The sequence below is a fragment of the Corvus cornix genome, chromosome 3 (assembly GCF_000738735.6).
Source record: "Corvus cornix cornix isolate S_Up_H32 chromosome 3, ASM73873v5, whole genome shotgun sequence".
NCBI lineage: Eukaryota > Metazoa > Chordata > Aves > Passeriformes > Corvidae > Corvus > Corvus cornix.
In genome coordinates this window covers 45,010,669-45,031,189 of record NC_047056.1, presented here as the reverse complement: position 1 = coordinate 45,031,189, position 20,521 = coordinate 45,010,669, and the positions used below count along the sequence as shown (strand labels likewise).

General features: G+C 38.2%; 1 protein-coding gene across 9 annotated transcripts in view; it reads right to left on the bottom strand.

Annotated features, from left to right (window-relative positions):
- ACTN2 (actinin alpha 2) overlaps window positions 1-20,521 on the bottom strand; it is a 68,860-nt gene that overhangs the window by 26,750 nt on the left and 21,589 nt on the right. For 3 of the 9 annotated variants that reach the window (XM_010391509.3, XM_010391508.3, XM_010391506.3), the window contains exons 2-9: window positions 18,656-18,770; window positions 17,277-17,396; window positions 11,352-11,438; window positions 10,139-10,226; window positions 8,018-8,096; window positions 5,087-5,168; window positions 2,893-2,978; window positions 154-246 (exon numbers count right to left, since the gene is read on the bottom strand). In XM_010391509.3, coding sequence (XP_010389811.1) covers window positions 154-246; window positions 2,893-2,978; window positions 5,087-5,168; window positions 8,018-8,096; window positions 10,139-10,226; window positions 11,352-11,438; window positions 17,277-17,396; window positions 18,656-18,770 — 750 coding nt within the window. Of the gene's footprint in view, window positions 1-153; window positions 247-1,688; window positions 1,775-2,892; window positions 2,979-5,086; window positions 5,169-6,297; window positions 6,377-8,017; window positions 8,097-10,138; window positions 10,227-11,351; window positions 11,439-17,276; window positions 17,397-18,655; window positions 18,771-20,521 lie in introns of all 9 variants that reach the window. The other 6 variants (XM_019281283.2, XM_019281280.2, XM_010391507.3 and 3 more) reach the window with 3 other exon arrangements.

Sequence of the window (20,521 nt, the reverse complement as noted above, 5' to 3'; positions counted from 1 at the left end):
ATATCCTGGGCACCTGGGCTTTGTAACCTGCCACTGTGAGATTTACCCTTCCAGTGTCTCCACTTTCCTGTCTTGAAGAGAGTGCATGAATCTTTCATCTCTCAATATTTCACGGACATAATTGTCACCACATTACACATAGAGCATCCTTACCTCACTTGCTAGTCTCTCATACTCTTCCATCAACCTCTCATTTTCCTGATTCACAGCAAGCACCTTACAGATCCGGTTAGCTGCAGTCTCAGCCTGTAAGACACAGCAAATAAACAGGACATATTCATAAACACATTCTGAGAAAGGTATAGGCTTGGAGAAAGAGAGAGAATGTGGCTGCTGCAAATAAAAGATCACATTCTTTTATAGTTGTTGATTTATGCTCCTAGATTGCTTAGATACTCATTTTCCCTCCTTCTGCAGCCATAGATTCCAAAGGCCAGAATGAGGCATGAATCAGCACAGAGGTCCCTTTGTTGTACAATGAAGCCTTACTATATAGTTGTCTAATAAATCTTTTCTTTTTAAAGACAACTTAGGCAAGTCTTAAAGATATCCTATTAGGTTATTTTTTAAAATCACATCCAAAAAGTATTAGATTTGTTAGCCACACTGGAAAGACACCACATGTGATGCAGGAGTCTCAGACCACTCTATATCTGCATATCGTATGTACATACACCCTTGAGAACAAGTGCAGCTCAACCACTGACAGCAAATCTTCTCATGCCTCCTGACAAATTTATATGCGAAGGCACTGTGTAGCTCTGCCATATTTAAAATTTACTAGTTTGATATCACAGAGCAATACTTTCACACAAATATGACTCTGATGATCTAATCAAATAAATATTCATGTAGACTCCTGTGTTAAAGAGTATTTGGAATTCCCCTTTTGCACAAATAGCAAAACCTTCATACCCAGAAGTGAGAGAGTGCAACAGTGTAGTTGTGCTGTGGTAAGGTATAGGAGACCTAGCCAACAGGAAGGGAAATTCAGTCCTGAGGATGAAGGGAAAATATCAACTACTTTAAAGGTTCTTTATTTTTTTTAACATAAGTTTGGTTATGTCCATTTGTAGGCTAGAAATGTATGAAGCAGAAGAGTGGGAAATGCCACATTTATAAGTGACAATCTCACCGAAAACAGCTCTGCTGCTGTTATTCATGTCTTTTATACTAGCACTTTCATCCACAAATAATTCTGTTGGCTTCAGTGGGAACCAGGCACAAATACTGTGTTGGATGTCTTCTGTGCCCTTCTGTGTCTTTAGGCATCTTTGAAAATCTAGCCCTAAATTACTACTCAGCATAAGTAAGTCTCCATCTCCAAAAGTCAAACATTCTATTATGCAGTAAAACACATAAGATGTTGTAGCAACAAGCAACAACTCCACTTAACAATATCTTCAAACACATTTTTTCTGAAACAGTCATTAAAATTTCCAAATAAAGACCCAAAATTAGAAGCAAAATCTCTATTTGAATTAAAGAAGTTAATTTTTTACACATTTAACTAAAACAGGTTTGAGAGTTGGTTAAAAACGAATATTAGTGCTCAAGTAATACTTGCAAATGTTAATTAAAACCACATAGTACTAAATTAGTTGTTTGGGGTTTTTTTAAATAAGCTAGTGGAAATGTGAAACAACCAATCAAAAACACAGCAACCTGAAGGGACAGTTGATTAATACCTGCTCTGCTCCAGCAAAAGCATGGTAGAAGCAGGACACATATGTCATGATAGCTCTCTCATCAGGTTTGGGAGTGTTCACAATATCTACAAGAGGGGGGAGAAGTTAAAATAGAACAGGAAAAAAAGGAATCGAGGAGTAGAAAATAGGAGGAATAAATAAATGCATAACTTCATGTCCTTCTTACTGTTTTCTTATCCATAGCTCTGTATTCTAGAAGCTCTACAAAGCTGTAATAAATTTAATGTTAGATTGAGGGGTGCTGACGGAATATAAAATACATTAAAAATCCAGTATAAGCTCATACAAAGAGGAGGATTATTTTTAATAAGCTCGATCCTGCAGTATTGCCACAGGGGGAGTAACCTGAACAAGACTGACTGCTTAAGAACTGACACATGTATGTCTGGTGACTTGGATTGTGGGGGTTTTGACTAAGACACAGGAAAGGCACACTACATTTCGATCTGGGGAGATGTTCACTGGAAGTTGCACCTGGATTAGTTACAACCTTAGCATTATATATCAGTATTCCTTATATTACCAGTACCTGAAGTATGCCCAACTCCAAACCGCCTTGCTTTTTAGAATTTTCCTTCTTTTCTTTATGACATGATTCCAGAGCTTGTCTGAGATGTCTATATATGTTTCTGTGTCTGTTTTGCATAGTAGCATCATGTTGCTGTTTGTACTTACCATTAAGCATTTAACATTTTAAAAACAATCCTGAAAACATAAGAGAAGGGTTTATTTTCTGAGCATGTTATGATGATTTTGACATCTGTAGCAGAAATAATATCCAGCAGAGAGAAGAAAGATGGCATTCTACTATTGAAATTTTTTTTCACTCTGCGTATTTTCACCTTGCATTTTTAATGGTGCTTCAAATGAATTCACACAATATCATTTAAAGGGAATATCATCCTCTATCCCATTCAGTAACCAGCTATCAAAAACCTACTGGATATTATTAGTAAATATGCAGAAAGATGAGACAGGAAGATTTGTTTCTATGGAACAAATGGATGGACTACTACTGGCTCTACTAAAACAGCGGCTCACAGAGAAAAGAGGCGACAGGAAATGAGCTCAGCTCTAAGATGCTGTTCTAGTAACTAGTGAGGAAAAGATCAGAAAAGGAAAAATTGCTGAAAGAAACAAGACAGAAGGTGAAGGATGAGATCTGATCCATCTACAATCTCACCTTCTGAGCACCAGCAAATGCATGGTAGTAACAGGAAACATAAGTCATAATGGCTCTTTCATCAGGTCTGGCAGTGTTTACTACATCTGTGTGGAGAGAAGAGGGTTAACTGCTCAGAAATTCTCACAAGATACTTTCATCTGATTATGCTAATGGTGTCACCTCAGTGCTGTAAGGATTCCAAATAAATACACCATTACTCAGGTTGCATCTGTTTACTGATATGAGTGCAAAGCCACCTAAGCTTTAGGAATCAGCAAACAAAAAATATACAACTCTTCCTAAAATGGCAAAACATCTAAAGGCTGAGACTGTACAGAAGGGTATTGCTACCTTCTGGTTTGTGGAAACTTCCAAGCAGATGGCATGGCTGGCAGATCTACTGGGTTCAGCTTCGCTGCCACTCCAAAGCAACTTCATCTGAATCACTGCAATTATTGCAGAGCTAAACACAGCCACTGACAGTCACAGACTAGAACTGCACATAGTATCAGCACAGGGTCCCTGTGGCTGACAGGGTACTGGCATATATTGGAAACCTGTACAACTCCTGCAGTCCAGAAATACATTTTGTGCTAAGAAAAGCTTGGATAGTAGCAGTTCTGCAATCCCAGTGCCAGCCCATCTTTTTAGTTAACAGCATACATCACAGGAGGGTTTTGCTTGGCTGGCTAAAAATAGCTTTGTCCCTGCCATGGCAGGAAAGAATGAAAATACAAAGTGGGTGCAATCAAGGTATGCATCCATGGGTAAAAATGGACCTTTTCAATACTTAACAGAGAAAGACAGAAAAAGGTGTTTTTACAGCAGTTGTGGCTGAGTAATGAATGACTATAGTGCAAGCTGCAAGGATTCCTGTCAATGTAGGGAATGAGAAGATACTAACTTGAAAAGACCCAGGAACGAGGGGACAATTTCTAACGTTAACAGTGAGATTTCTAGGTTCAGGACCAATATATTTACTGATTTTGCATCTACTTTATGTAGCTGTGAACGAAGCTTTGCAAAGTTTCCATGGAGAGCACAGTGGAAGTAAAGAAAGTAAAAAGTGACCATGAACACTTAGAAGGTATTAGAAGAAATATAATTTCATTATCTCCTCCCCTGCCAAGAGGAGAATAGTAAGATAAGGAATAGAATGTGCAGAAAATCTGGCAAGGAAAATAAAAGGTTTCTTACACTGAGGATGAAGAGAAGAGAAAAAAAAATGTAGAAAGCAGAATGATAGTAAAAGCTGCTCAATGGCAAGGAGACAGCACTTCTCTGTTTATTCCTTGCACAGTATTTCAGAGCAAAGTAATTTAAGTGGTGCTTGAAAGGGGAATTGCAGTTCAAAAGATGAAAACAATTAGTTTTAAAGCATGAAAGTGAAACTACTCTTCAATGAAGAGGTTACAACCTGGATTTTCCAAATTATCCTGTCTAACTTTCCGAATGAAGGCTTCAAGAGCAGCAGGTGTAGTCAGTTTGAGCGCTCTGGATAATTCTCATGTTATCACTGCTCTACTGACAAGCCACCAGAGCTGAGTCTCCATTCTTGGAGAAGAATGCTTTAAACTGATGTAGGAAAATTCCAATAGTTTTAGTAGCATTTTTTGCCCAGAGTACAAAAATTTGGTTATCTTGAAGAAGTTCAGGAAATGCTCAAGACAACTTGAGACACAAAAATTATTTGTTGAAAGTATCACTACAAAGAGTTTAGAACTAAAATAAACAAAAAAAAAATGCTTCCCTCAACCAAGCTCTCTTTCAGAGGAGGCATGTGTTAGTATATTTTGAAAGTTTTGTACTTCTATTTCTATTTTTGACCCCTCACTTAAACATTTAAAAAACTGAATATGCTTTAAGCTGCTAACAGTTATATTTCCCGTATTAAATTTTACTTATTAAACGCAAGGACTAACTTCCAATTCTTCATTTTACCTCAATTAACACAGTGGGGCCATGTGCTGAGGTTAAGGTCCAAAGTACTATAATAAAGGCAAACATTAACGAACAATAAATAATGAAGCAAAAAGCAAGTGAAAATATCCAATGCATGGGGAAAAGAATGAAAATATTTTTTGAAAATGAAGCAGGTTGCTACATTATGATTTGTATGGAAGGAATACTGAAAATCTTCTAGGAAAAAAAAAGAAATTTTACTGTGTCCTGCTTATGACCAACACAAACTTCAATAAGGTGTAACTCTCACCTTCAGCATCCAGCATCTTTGGGATATCCAAATGCTTTTCAGCAATTTCCATGGCAAGGTTGATGTTCCCTATGGGGTCATCCTGCATTAAAGAAAAAGAATATCATGAGTCAAAGATAGAAGTTTTTCCTTGAAGCAAGACTAGAGGAGGTACACTAAAATTTAGCTTCTGTTTTTCCAGACTGTAAACTGGAGTCATAACTATTGTTCTTCAAAAAACAGAGTCTAGGTAGATTAACTTTTGGTCCATCTGCTGCTATGTTTTCAAAAGAAAACCTTAATAAGCTATTATCTACCACTAGAACTCTGCTGGAAATACATTCTGGAGGTGAACACAAATAACATATGCAGTGTACGCTCAATTCTGAGCTAACTCTGAATGAAGTACAGCAGCAATATAGACACTAAATGCCACTGGACCAGCAGGCTAAACAAGACTGCTTGTTTTATGCCCACTACACAGTATGTCACAGGGATATGACTTCTCCTGAGTTCCCTTCTGGTTAGGTGCATGCATGAGAAGAAGTAAGCACAGACAGAATTGTTCTCCAGAGGGAGCAAAGCTTGCCAGGTTGGGCTTGGAAATAAAAGTCCGTAATGCCTCTATAAGCTGAATTTTAGGGTTACGGAAATTCAAGCACTTCCTCTGGTTTTGAGATTTTGGTTTTTGAAGGAAAGAGAAAGGAAGCAGTGAGAACAGTTCAGACAGAGAGCACACATTTTGTGTCTTACATTACAGGCAGCTGTTTCTGACAATGAAAGAGTGTGTCAGATTAGGGCTGCCATTAAGGCAGCCTTCCCATATCAGCTTGGAGGGAAACCATGCTATGTGAAATGGCAGTTCATGCCATTAATGCTGTTATTATTTTGACATAGTCACAAACTGCTAACTGGTCATAGCCACTCTGAACAATGCCCATGTCTATAGAGAGAGACTGGGAAAATAAGATGCAGAAAAGCAAAGTAAAAAAGACAGTAAATCTAACTGAGACCTATTGACTAGGTTAAAGCACTTTGCTTATGAATGAGTGATGAGCACCTCCTATTTGTGTGCTTGCTACTAAGTGCAGGAGTAAATAGTGCTCCACTGGTAAAGGATTGCTTTAAAATCATAGCAGCCTCTGAATAATTGGAGATTTCCATCACCCATCCTTTTAAACAAAACTACAAGCCACAGTAACTAAAAATATCTGCTACAGCTAAAGAAATACCTCATCTAACTTGGCATAGTCAAGGAGATCAGGCCTGTGTCTATGGATAAGGGCGTTGAAAGCAAGGCCATCTTTCCAGCTACAAGTTCACACAAAACACATTAGTGAGAAAAGGAAAGGACAGCATGCAGGAGATAAGAAACAAGACACCAAGACAGCTGTTAATGTAACCAAAATGAAGAGTCAATCAAACACAGCCAGAAAAGCAAGATCTATTTTAGGATTTTTTTTCTGCATGTGCTTTACGTGCAACAGCTCAGCCTCAGTTTGAAACCTGACCTGTTGTTATTTTGGAAACCTCTAAGAGGGAAATAGTAACATTGAAGAGACCTGCTTATGTTCTGTTCCCTTTTCTCAGCACTCATCTATGGGATGGTTATACTGTGATGTTCTTTAGTACCACGTACCACTATTCAAAGCACAAATTCAATCAAACTCACTTCTGTTCCCGCCATGCATAATAAGCACATGTGCACAGAGACAGGTAGCTTAGTCATTCCATTACTCTGTTTATCTGTAGGAAAGGTTGTATATAGAATTGAAGAACAAGCTCGTATTGATGGCTAATATTTTGCCCATTGGTTCAGATCTGAAGTTTTCTTAACAGCTGCCTAAATTAAAATCTTACATGTTCAATACCAAGTTCACTTAATTTTCATCACTGCACACTTCAGGGACCCTGGCATAAATTGAACATATATATAAAATGCAGACTAAGTTTTAAAATAGTTTCAGTTCATTCATTTATCTTTTCCTTCACCAAGGACTTTCTAATAACAGTTGATTCCACTAGTAAACTAATTTGCAATGAAAGGGCATGGAATGGAAAAATACAGTTGATGTTTTACCAGTCTCTCTCATCAGTGCAAAGTTGCACACAACAGATGAAAACTACGATTAAGATTTCTGTTGCACTGGTGTTTACATGAGATCTCAAGAAGCATTCATTCCAAAGAGGAGAAAACAGCATGTGTGTATTGAGACCTAACGTGAAACAACAACATTCTACTTCTTTCTAGATTTTTTTTCTTCAGTAACGATACCAAGAAATTCTGACATTACTGCTCATTCCTCATTCCTCCCTCTCAAACCAAAGTATCATTTAGAAAACATGCATTTTGCCATAAGTAGCACATGGTAATAAAATAGTTTTGTAATCCCCATGAGGTACTACCTAAGGAAGTTAGATTATCGGTTTTGTTTCCACTTGTCTGAAGTATAGATAGAACTATAATCTGAAAATCACGGAATACTTTATGAATAGGTACGACTAGTAACTTACTGTGTATTCCTAATTAGCAAGGGTAGTGTTTGTTCTAAGGAATTTTAGGATTAATTGTCATGTCATTGTTTACTGGTCTGCAATCTGCAGTCATTTACACCAGATAAAAACAGGATGGACATTACCATCAGCAGAAAATGGCTAATTCCAATGTATTTAACATCCATATTGGGCAGTGTAAAGACTTCATCAACCGCCAGCATCTGAGGACTAGATTATTTGCAATTAAATGCTCAAGTCATTAATGGGAAGGAGAGGACACAGGACAGTCAGAAGGTCCTCTCCCTCGTGTCATTGAGATTTTTTTGGGAAGGACTTTAGAAAGTCAGTCAGAATTAGTATGCACTCCTCAGCCTGTCTTTTAGAAAACATGCTAAGCAAACCAGAAGCCAGCCAAATCACTGCAGGACAGCATGCTGTACCACCCAGACTGATGACCTTATTTAGCTTGGAGTAGTCAATAAGATCAGGTCGGTGTCTGTGGATAAGTGCACATAATCCAAGGCCATCTTTCCAGCTTTACAACAAAAAAATAAAATGGAAAAAAATTAGTTAACAAAGTCATGGCATTTTACAGTTTGATCCTTGCTCAAGGCTTAAAATAAAGCAGGAATTCTGTCAAATGCTGACATTTAGGTCCTGTCAATGCTCTCTGAGCTGTTGTTACTCTAGTCCTTTAACTACAGTACATATCTTACTCTACAGTCCATACACAATTAAGGACTCCATATACTTTCTAGGAAATGTACACTTCGTGCAACAGTCCCTGATTTCAACTGCTTAATTCATGCAGTGTTCTAGGACAGCTCAAGTACACATTCATCCATGAAAGTGCATCATCTCCCATTACACTCACAGCGTATTTCAAAAAATCAAAGGAGAGCAAACCTGCAATTACTTGAATTTGATGAAGCAATTGGCTTTTCCTCTGTTATTTCTGAGAATTTTACTGGCACAACCATGTGCTTAGAGAAGTAAGAAATCATAAATCAGCTCAGTTTATTTAAAACACTTCACATATATGACAGCTTTGATCTGAGCTCTTACTCTTCATCCTGACTTCAGTCCTCCTACCTTTTGTGGCCAGAACAGGAAATGAATGGAGCTACAAATAACATATTTTTGGAAAGATTATGAGAGGTTCCTTTCAGCCAGAAGCAGTTATTCTGAAAGATACTATATGTAAACCCTTTAAGCAATCACAGGGACTGAGGGTTTGAGGTCTTGTCCTGGGTAGTAATTGTGTGACCCTAACATGTTAAGACTGTCAAAATCCCTACTACTGAGATGTCTGGGTAGGTCCTTCAAATAACAGAACCATCTCCAAAAAAATGTAACACAACCAAGCGGAATATTCCCACACTGCATAATATAAAATCATCTAGAATGTAAAACCGAATCAAACTGAGCACCAAACAAACAATTTATTTTTTTCCCAAAAGGTGTAAACTGAAATGATCTGGACAGCCCCCAGCAAAGTAGTACTATAAGAGCCAATCCACCCAAACATAAATCAAGGTACTTCCATTCAAGATGTTTTCCCCATATCATGTATCAGACCAGTATATGTACATATATACACTAAGATTCTGACACTGTAACTTACAGTATACCATTGATCCATATAAAGTTCTACTAAATATACCTTTGCATATTCTAGGAAAGTAACACCAAATTTCAGATCTCTGAAAGACAATACAGAAGACTATAAATCAAACAAATTTTTCTTATCTTGGAAGGCATAAATGACCTGTATCTTCTCTGTCACTAAATGTGCTTTAGGTGCTACCTTAAGAATTAATTCAAAACACTAATATAGAGCTCTTGTTTTAAATACTAGAAGGGTCTCTGGGAAGGGAAGACCACATGGTTAAACAGTGCAAATGGCAAATCATGTAGTTTAATGAGGTAGGCCAGTGGCACAGCTTCAGGAACTAGCCCAGTGAAAGCCCCAAACCAGGCAGTCTGTATATGGCTTGGAATTCCCATTCTAGCTCTTAATGAAAACACAGAAACACAAGGCTGGAGCTTCACTAAATTTTCCAACTTAGGTTATGATCCTGATTCTGTAAACAAATGTGTTTACAGTGCTGCTGTTGTGTATGTACTAAGTGCATTTTATGCTCCTTATAGTAATGTACATTGCAAAATAATAAAGACTGATTCATCATAATGAGATATTCACACGCTCAACACACTGGCCTTTTTGCCAGAAGAGTTTCTCTGTGGCTGTCATTTGAAAGCAGTTGTCTGCCACTATGCTGCAGTACTCGGGAATTCCCATATAATACAAAGGACCTCTAAAAATGTAATCTGGTCATTCCATATATAGCAGGATCTTTTTCTTTTAAATAGTAACTCTGGAAGTCATAGCAAATAATGCTGAAGGCTAACCAAAATAACACTCTGAAGACAGAGCAGGAGAATTTGAAAAAAAAAAAAAGTCTAGTTAACAGTGAAGGGTAAAATTCTGTCAAATGTATACCTACACAACTGTGGGAAAAATTTGGCATAATATTTTTGAGAGTGCTTCTACCTCTTGAAATAATGGAAGTTTACCTAAGATGGAAGTTCTGAATGTTTACATTTCTGTAAGGAGCAGTTTTCCTTTGACACCACAGCAGCAGCCCTTCTTTGGCAGAGGTCTCTGTAAAAGACACAAGGGAGTAAAAAAAAATAAAAATTCAAAAAGTGCTCAAGTAATTAATTTCTTGTCATTTTAAATGTGGTTGGCCACCTGAAACTGAATGGTATAAACCAAGTAATTAATTTCTTGTCATTTTAAATGTGGTTGGCCACCTGGAACTGAATGGTATAAACCAACATTTAATCCTAAAAGATGGTCATATAAATGGACTACTGGGACTTTATTAAAATACAGAGGTCAGTTAAGATTTGAGTCTCAGCCTGCACAGAAGTTCTGGGATGTTAGAAGTTGAAGGAGTTATATTGGTTGGACAGCAGACTGTATATTGGAGAAAAATACCCAATAAAAATATAATCCAAGTAGACATAGAAGATTGTGTTGGTGCCTACATGAAATATGCTTGTAGTCTCAGTTCATTTGCTTATGGGGAAGTTTAAGTGACCAAAAAATACCTTTATTGTCTAAACCCTATGGGCATCTGACTGCATAAGTAAAGGTCAGAAATTATTAAATAAACCATTAGGTCCACATTTAATATCCCACAAATTATGTGGGCAGGACAACATGCAGAGCTTGAAATGATTCTACTTTTGTTGAAAATTGAGATTAGTTTCCAGAATTCGAGAATTTCAAAGTCTGGACTTGATTTAAAAAATATTGTAACAACAAGCTTTTTGGAGGCAGTTACCAAGGGAAAGTTAAGAAAAAAATTCTGAAACAGTGAGGGGAAAAAGTGATAGATAGAAAGAACTGGGATATAATCAGATAATATTTATTTGCAAAGAACATGACAAATGGACAGGACTACAAACATGTTGGAAATAGGACCAAACACAAAGGGTACAGCTCAGAAGCTCAGAAATATAGTCATGTTTCTGTCTCTGTAGCTGAGAGACATGACCAGAACTTCTACACTTAGAAAGCTGGCTCAAGGTCTCTGTCAAGATAAGGAGAGTAAATAATTTTCCCTCCAGAAATTCATTTTGTCACCAGGTGGAGAACTTACAGTATCATTTGCTGTGAAAAAAATTATTTTTAAAACACTCCTCTCACTTGTACACGATTCATATAAAACTGTCTTTAAAGAAATTTCTTAGTTATTTAACATAATTGTATTACTCTTACCTTCCACTGAAATGTCCTGAATAGCAAAACGAAGGATGATAGTCCAGATCATACCCAGCGTCATTTTCACATTGCCGTCCACGATTTCTAAGGTGAAAAATAGATGTAGTAGTAGTATTTAAAAGGTTTTTTCAATTTCATCTCATTTTTATCATGTATTTCTATAAATAATACAATGTAACTAGTAAATTAATTATACTTCTACTATAATTCTTTATTCACACAGAGTTCACCTGGGTTCATTTTTCAACAAACTCATGCTTGTGCTACTCTGTCAGAAGGACTGAAAGTTACTGAGGTAAAGGTCACTTCAGTCCTTCCATGCTAAAAGGCTTCTCTCCAAGTAGTTGTAACAGTTTCAAATCTTTACCTTTCGGGATGATGTTTTAGAGAGAGCAGGAAGGGTAATATTGAAAGTTTGAACAGTATCAATATTAACAGTTTTCAAACACAGAACTAAAAAACATACGGTCTTAACCCAACTTTTAAGAAACTACAGGACATTGACAGCTCAGTTTTTTAATAAAATGGTACTCAGAATTTCCTCTACACTATTTAGATATGTTTCAGAATTTACCTATAGTGCCAGCATAGACAAGTCATGAAGAACAGCTCAGGAGACACAGCACCTCCTGACACTGAGCTACGCAGCTTCCTGCCAAGCTGTTCAGAGCCACGGCCACGAGGTTGTAATGCCTCACAGCTCTGAAGCATGCACACATTTGTGTATCTTTAATATAAATGGGGTTTTTTTACCTCTGGGGTTTCAATTTGTTCCAAGACTGCTTGAGACTACCTGTAACATAGTGAACATGGGAATCCCTGCCACAAGCCGGGTCAGAATCCACTGCTCCCACATTGTAATTAAGTGATACCACTTAAATTTCTCAACACCAAAAAATATACAGCCAGATCACTTAAATGCGGTGGTAATGTTAAATCATTCTGAAAAGTAAGTGAACAGGCTCAGAAAAACATACTGAGACTATAAGGAGGGTACAGCATTGGGAAGGGAGGAGATGGGACAGTCAGAGATGGGAACTACAGACTGACTTTCCAGTCACCTCACACCAGAAGAGCAGTGGAGCAGGGAAGGCACCAGCTGCTCCCCTACTTAAAAGTCACCTCCAGCCTTTCTCAAAAAGTGGAGCAGCTGTGTCTGCCTGGGGGCCCACTGGTGTTCTGGGCAAACAGCAGGAAGAACTTGCAGCAGGAGGAATTTCCTCAATTTAACATCAAATGCCAACAGAAGTGCCAGCAGAAAATACAGTCACTCTGCTACTTAAAATTGCCTGAATCCAGGGGCAACTTTCACAGAACAAAGCAGCTGCTGTCTCTGAGACTTGAGACACATGTTAAATTGCAGTAGGACATGACACAAGCTGTCATTTGAACCTATGGAATTAACAAATGTGATAGGAAATATGTAACCCATCACGATCCTATACTTATTTTGTTAGTGTGATAATTCAAGTTTATATATATGGCTAATTTTCCACTTTCCCCTTTGGATCCTGCACTAATTTTCCAGATTTCTTACACCACTCTTCCTACCTTCCATGCATCCTACATTATTGGCCCTGAAAGACCTCAAATCTCAAAACGAAACCCTTACAGACAAAAAAAGACCAAATGGAAATGAGAGCATGTAGTTTTTCTCTTTCTTCCCTCCTCCTGGGTCAAGAACTTCACTATTTTGATCAGACGTCTGATATGTATATACAGTAAAGACAAATTTCTTCAAACATAAAATAAATGTATTTAAATACTCAGGAGGTATTCCTGATTGCCAGGCAATCAATTCATAGATTTGCATAATCACTACATCGTTGTTTTGATTTACATATCCATATGTACACACATACAGAATGAAAGAGCAAGAGAGGGAAATTTCTGTGTTGTGCCTCAGGAGGATTTTCAAGTGATTTGCCAGCTTTGGTTTCTCATTATCTACTGCTAGCATAAAACAACAACAACAAAAAAGACTCCTATAAAGGACAAGGAAGAAAAACAAAGTTGCTAAAATATTGAAAAGTATCAGTGACAAAAAGGTATTGATTCATTCCTATAATTTTCCTCTACAGGTCAATAGAAGACTTCATTAATTTTTTCACACTGCCTGTTTGCTCTGGCAGGAATATAGCTCCTACCCCTCACATACACAAAGCTACAGCTTTCTGGGGATGAGGGCAGAAAAGGAGAGAAGAGAAAATGAAGGGGAAACAATAAAAACTGTCTAGGGAAAAAGTTAAGCAAAGCAAGTCCTCAAAGGTTTTAGTCCCATTTTTTAAATTCTGCTTTGGTTTTTTTTTTTTTTGTTTTTTTTTAAATTCTAACCTTCTTGTAGCAGATTCACAGATCATTTGGTCTTTAACATTTTCCCCACTTCCCAGAAAAGCAATACAGAAGTGTTTCCAATTAACAGGATACTTGTCCTTTGTGGTTCTCGATATCTAGTTGATTTCATTCAAGATGCAAGTACCTTGCAAATGGAGTTACTGCACTTTTTTAAAACTTAAGGGAAAATGTCTAAGTCCTGGACTGTGAATGGCTCATAAGGACTACTTTCACGGTTTTTTTCTTTTAGCTTCTTGACTCTCTAGTCTCATTTCATGACCAGTGGAGAGATTCTTCAACAAGACAGATCAGAGTAGGTAAATTTGTCTCCTGCTCAGCATCACAATTAAAAGTGATCAGCTCTCTCCACTCCACAGACAGCCCAGAGAAGTCAGGCTCAGAACAATAATGATGACTTTAAAGAATATCCCTGGACCCTTAAAAATACTAATTTTATTTTTGTACTGATGTCCCACAGGAATCACCATTTTGAGCCCCCATTTTAAATGTCAGTTGTTCCCCTTGGGCCTACGTGCTGTTCACCATTCAGTATGTCAGATAATGGAACATGATCCTCTGCAGATTTAGATACAAAACTTATATGCTTTGGAAATTAAAAAGTATTCTAAGCATCCATGTAACTCAGAGAATGCCCAAACAGATGGGTGCAGGCAAGCCCACGTGCCCCATGCTCACACACAGGGGCAGAGTTAAGGGGCTGTGGGCTTTGATAACAAAACAAACTTAAGGAGACTGTGCTCTGCCTCCTTGCTGGCATTCACTCCAACCTACTATAATGACTGCCCAGTCAACAACACTGAAAAATGCAACAAAAGAAAACAAAAGTGGAGCGCGTTTTAAAAACAGATCAGATTGCTGATCCAGTCTCCAGCAGAGCTACAGCAACAGTTGTCAGCCCCAGTGAGAGGGCAGGGCTGTGAAGTGTGGGAGCAAGAATGCAGTTCCAGGGGGCACGGAGACTCTGTAAACACACACTGGTGCCAGAGGTCCCACACTGTGAAACCATACCCAGTCAGATGCGATACTGCACTGCTGCATCAGCACCACCCTGTGCCTTAGATAACAAATTTAGAAGAGGGGATGCAGTAAACTTAACAGGGCACTAAGCACATCTGTGCCAGAGCTGGCTTTGTGCTCAGCCTGTTTAGAGTGGGAGGGGAAGGCACATGAATCTATCTGCTCCTGCCCACATGGATGTAATCTAATGTGGGCATCAGGCCATACTCAACATAGTGTAATGGCTTACAATGACAGGTTCCTCTCTGCACCTAAGCTATGACAGGAGCTGTGAATTTTTCTCCCATGCTTCCATCCAAGAATTTAATTTTTTTTAAATGATAATTAATTCATTTTTGCTTTTAATACATCAATTTTACAGATTGAGAATTCCAGAAACAGGGAATAATAGCTAAAACTATCACCTTCATCTCTTGGCTTACTAGGTATGGCCTGCTGCTACATGCAAGAATAAATACTGGATGCATGGACAGTCAACTTGCAGCAAGTGTCTGAAAAGATGGAAGATATTACTGCCCTTTTTTCGTGACACCTTCCCAAAGGGAATTATCACTGAGCACCTAAATCACAGAGCATCTGAACCCATGCCAGCTGCTGCCACGGGGAACAGCAGGGTTAGTTTAAATGTTTTCAATTAATCAGGCTATCCCAGATGCTTTGCCTTCAGGTGCTACAGAAAGTGCTCGAGTGGTGTTCCCCAGCCTGAGTGCCCTGCCAGCAGTGACCAGCAATAAATGGGGTAAAATAAGGGAGGTGGGGGTGAGAGGGCTGGCTTGCTCCTTTCAGGAGCAGATATGAGCTGATGTATCTTGGTTTAAATACTCCAGCCTTGTGCAAACTGGGATCAGAGAGAATGACCACTCTGTCCCTCAAGATACTCCTTTTGCTACACTCTGTTTTTGGTTAGGAAGCCTCAGAATCTCCTGCACAACACGTCAGGAACTACCTTTCATGCACTCCATGCTTTGTAATTTCTTCAGCATTTCTTCACCAACAGGCATCTGTATTCTTAATTTTCATTCCCACATATAAGTTGTCTCTTCAGTACCCTCTGCTGTCCATTCAATGCCATGTCACTCTCAGAAGAACCTTAACTGCAGAGGTTTAAGGTAGCAGAATATTTTTCCATCGCACTTCATTTAATTGAGCAAAGGGCCCAGGTGCCCCAGCAGCCTGCACAACTGATGGAGGGAGCCAGGCACCTCTGAAATGCAGTAGAGCTCATACGAAATCTGAAGTGCCTGTGGGAATCACCCATTTCTCCCCACTGACGATATATTCCCCAAAAAAGTCTCTGTTATGTGCCTAAAGACACATAACATGCTATGTATTTGGACTCAGGTGATCCACCCAATTCAGTCTCAAATAAATAAAGAGTGAGTTCAAACAAACGCTTTGCCCATGGAGCACATGTCTTGGGAATTTTGAGTTCTAGATCTAGAAACTGAACACATTTGGTGAACAATATTTGAGGAACCAAGTGGACTAGGCCAAACCATAGTAAAACCAAATCTCCATTATCTCCACAGAATCTCCTGTTCCATCCACAATTACAGTAAGCTCCCTGGGATCAAGGCTTGGAAGCCAGAATAAGGATACATATAAGCCTGTAGAAATCTGGAAACAGGAAGAAGAGGATCATAAATCAATCTAAAAAGGCCTAAAAATGGCAGTGGAATGTAGGAGTGCTTATCATCATCATAGTAAGGTTACAGCCAAAATTTTGCTCTAAGGACACGTTAGAGTGGGGGAAAAGAAGCACATCATTGAGGCTGTGGAATCAAAAATAGTTGGATATCATGCTAGCCACATCATTGTTGGTATGATAATGGCTATGCAAACCATTATGCAAATATCTTTAAGGAGCAACAAGTTCTAAACATACCTTTGTCATTTTTAAACAATTAATTGAATCTCCTAGGGAGGCATAGGTTCACTTGCAGTGAGACCCTGCCTTCTTTAGCTCAGCTTACATCTATCAGAATGTAGCTAGACAACCACATGTTTGTACTTAGCTACTCTCCCCAGCTACCACAGTTTCTTTTGATCACTCCCTTAAATCTACATCTGAATTTTAGAAACACAGCTGCAGAAAATCTCATAATAAAATAGGAATAGGTTCCAGCCATTCCATAGTGATGTCAGCCTTTGTCTTGTCTGAATAATATCTCCTAAAGATGCCAGACTGTATGAAGCACACCTTAGAATCCAACTCGGTTTCTAAAGGAGCTCCTTATTTTTAATATTGTGTAGGAAAAACACAATGTTCTGTAAGAAAAAAAATCATTATCTGAACACCCACTGAAACAGGCAATTCAATTTAACCTTGGAGATAGACTAAGCTTAGTGCTTATTTATACCCCTATCCTTCTCCAGGTGTCCAGAAATTTCCACCTCTTGTCCTTTCACAGATACAGTCCAGCAATCAACATTAAGGGATTTTTGAGGCACCCATAAGGAGAGAACAATGCAAATAACGTGGCCAAGGGTCTCCATCAGACTGCTCTGTAATGTGACCTCAGTAAAGGGGACTGAAGCTCTGTCACATACCTTCTGCGCCAATTGACACAAGTTTCACTCCTTTGCTGGCGATATAATCCAGAGCTTTGTTGACATTAGCAATCTTATGGAAGCGCATCTTCCCTCTGTCTGGTTTTGGTAGCCTTTCCCCTGCAGAAGAACAAATTTAATGTGTTTATTGTTACATACACCTTGCTACAGACATACAAGTGATTAGAAATCAAGAGTGGATGTGGCCTAATGCTACCTAAATGTTAGCAATTATTTTAATTGGTATTTTTCTGAAAGAATGCCAAAGGGGTCTGAACAAAATCCTGTAAAGAAAATTCAAATGTTGAAGCATCTGACTTTGATCTTTCTGATATAGAAGTAAAACCAGAGTAACATTTTTGTTTGTCCTAAACATCTGGAAGATATGTGTACTTCCTGCTACTCCACTTGTGGTTCATTGCTACTGTCTGTTACAATAGCTGAATATTAAGAAGGCAGAATGTTCTCAGAGCTCATCATCCTTATCTGCCCGACTGTAAAGAGAGGCTGGATTCTATCCAGCTGATCAGCCACAGTATCCTTGTACACCTGACCAAGAAGAATGGCTTTTAACAGCCTCATCAGCACACCAGAGCAGCTCATTTCAGAGCATGGGGCTGATGTGTTTGAACAAACTTATCTTTTCAAATGATCACAAAGAACAGTCTTTTCTACAAAGATTCTCCATTTCATGAGGAATGATCATTTGAAGAATTTCTTACCACACTGAAATCTCCAGCAAAAATCTAAACTGTCTTGTATGTTTGTAGGAATGGCTTGAGCTATTCCCTTCCCATTAAGGGGCATTCTGATCTTACCTCGAGACTGCCCTCTGAATAATGCATAACAAAAGTGACACAGTGAGTTTACAACAGTTAGCAAAAGAAGTTTTTGGATGTTCCACTCTTTTGAAAAATGAGACCTTTTATTTGTGACTAAATATTGATGTAGATTCACTTTAGGCACTCACTTTTGAAAGTGTTGGTCCATCCAATAAGGTCATTAAAAGCAAAGCAAAACATTTATGCTAAAAGCAGAACAAAATGAATTTGTAACCTAAGTGTAAAGATGTTTTAATTGTTAGGGGCTAAGACAAGGTCCTTGATGTTTTTTGGTTTACCCAACAACACTGTGATGTCAATGATGCCCTGATACACTGTGATATCCTGGAACACAAGCACAAACCAGAAAATTTTGGAGACAAGGAAAAAGCAGAGCTTCTTTTCCCCTCCTTTTTGCTTTACAGTGTGTTTCATCTCTCAGTTTTCAGTCTACTTTGAATTTGTGTTCACTGTTTTGAATCATTAACAATTTTTTTTCCTTTAAGAATGTTTCAGTTACTGTGCTGTAAATACCTAGAAAATTTTATTTTAGCTAACCTGAGATAACTTCCAAGAGGAGCATCAGTTTGAGGCCATTTCTGAAGTCCTCCTCGATGTTCTCAATCTGTGTGCCTGCTTTCCTGAGGTGGGAATTGCACCAGGCTGTAAACGTCTGTAACAGCATTTAAAAAAAGAAATTATCAACAACATCAAGGGCGTTTTCCAAACAACTGCTCAGCCATCTGAGTAAACACTGCATCTGAGATTTGGATGTCCAGCTCCCATTTATTCTATACATGTTGACAAGTACAAAATTCTTATCCCAGATGCTCATGAAGATGAAAAGAATTTCTTGAAGTGAAGCAATTTTGTGCTAGATTCTGCTTGCAAATGCATCTCCAGACAAGAATTCTACACATAAAGGCAAAACTTGGACACAAATGCATATCCTTAGGTTTGCGGGGAAAAAATTATCACAAAAGCAACCATGAATATTTTCCTGTCCATAGAGAATAACCAAGTCTGCTTTTACTTGCAGAGGTGAAAAGCAGAACTAATTCCATTGCAGAGGTCATATACATGTTACCTTCCGTATGAATGAAGTCAAAACATGGGCTACTATAAAACATAGCAGTTAAATTGGTCTGGTTTTAAATATTCATTACTTCCCTCAGCCTTCTGACAAATTGTCCTTGCTTTTCAGCATCTGTTAAGATATATAAAGCAAGATTGTATTTACTAGGTATTTTAGCAGGTGTTTAGTTATAAAAAAAACCCATTGTTACTGAACAAAGTAAGTTAGACTTCAGCTACTTGAAATTGTCAGATATTTGGAATTCTCCTTCTTTTACTAGATCAAATTTCCAAATTTCCAAATTAAAAACATTTAATTCAAATAGTTTAAAAAAAACAATATATCCCATTTGTAAATAAGAAATTCCCTTTGGCCTTCTTTCTTCTTGCCTGTTTCTTTAGACTATTTCATTTCTGATCTCTCAGAAACAGAATAATGAAGGCCAGTAGATTAAGACAAAAATCTTCCCTGGAACTGAATTCTGTAAATTCTAGACAGATTTGATACCTTAAGAAAACATGGACTGAATTTTCCCAAATGGTCTAATCTTCAAAAAGCAACTTTTTGTTAAAGAATAACATTTTGACTACTGTTTAGTTTGACTCAGTTTATGTCAAGAATTGATGGGCACCTTACTGGGCTCTTTTCTCAGTGCTCCTACACTGACAAGGAGCAGCTTCCTAAATTTTAGTTTTATCATCTTCTCCTATGGAATTGAAAGGAAGCAAGAAGTGCTATGGATATGGCAGACCTGTGCAGTGAAATCCCTGATTCGAGGCAGCCAGAAAAAGGAGCAGAGAGAAGAAAATACTGGAAGTGTTTCCAGGCAGGAGTCCTGCTGACCTGCAGAGGATGAATTGCAGGTAGAGACCTAACTTCTGTGTGCAGATGGGGATATGCTGAAGCATATCTGCAAATGCATCTATTTTAGATGTATTTGAGGGATCTTAGCTTGAAAAGCAGTCATTCAGGAAGGTAAAATGTTTCTCCTTTTAAGGTAACTAGCTTTTCTGAGTTCATGAAACCAGACCATGCCTATCCTCACAGCACAGACTCTAGGCACCTCCACCCTCAGGGCATGACATGATGGAGTGTTAGGATGGCATTTGGTTTGGATCACCATACGGTTAGGATCTAGTTTATAAGAATAATTTGTCTGCCTCAAGCAGTGTCTTGTTCTGGTAGTATGTATCTAAAAAGGCTTAGCACCACATTAAGTCATTTGCAAACACTAAAAATTATTACAAGCATCTTGGAAGGAATAATACTATGCCAAAACAGGAAAAAAAGCTGAAAGCACTCAAGGGTAAATGCACAAGAACCTTGGATGGCAATTTGGCAATAAATAT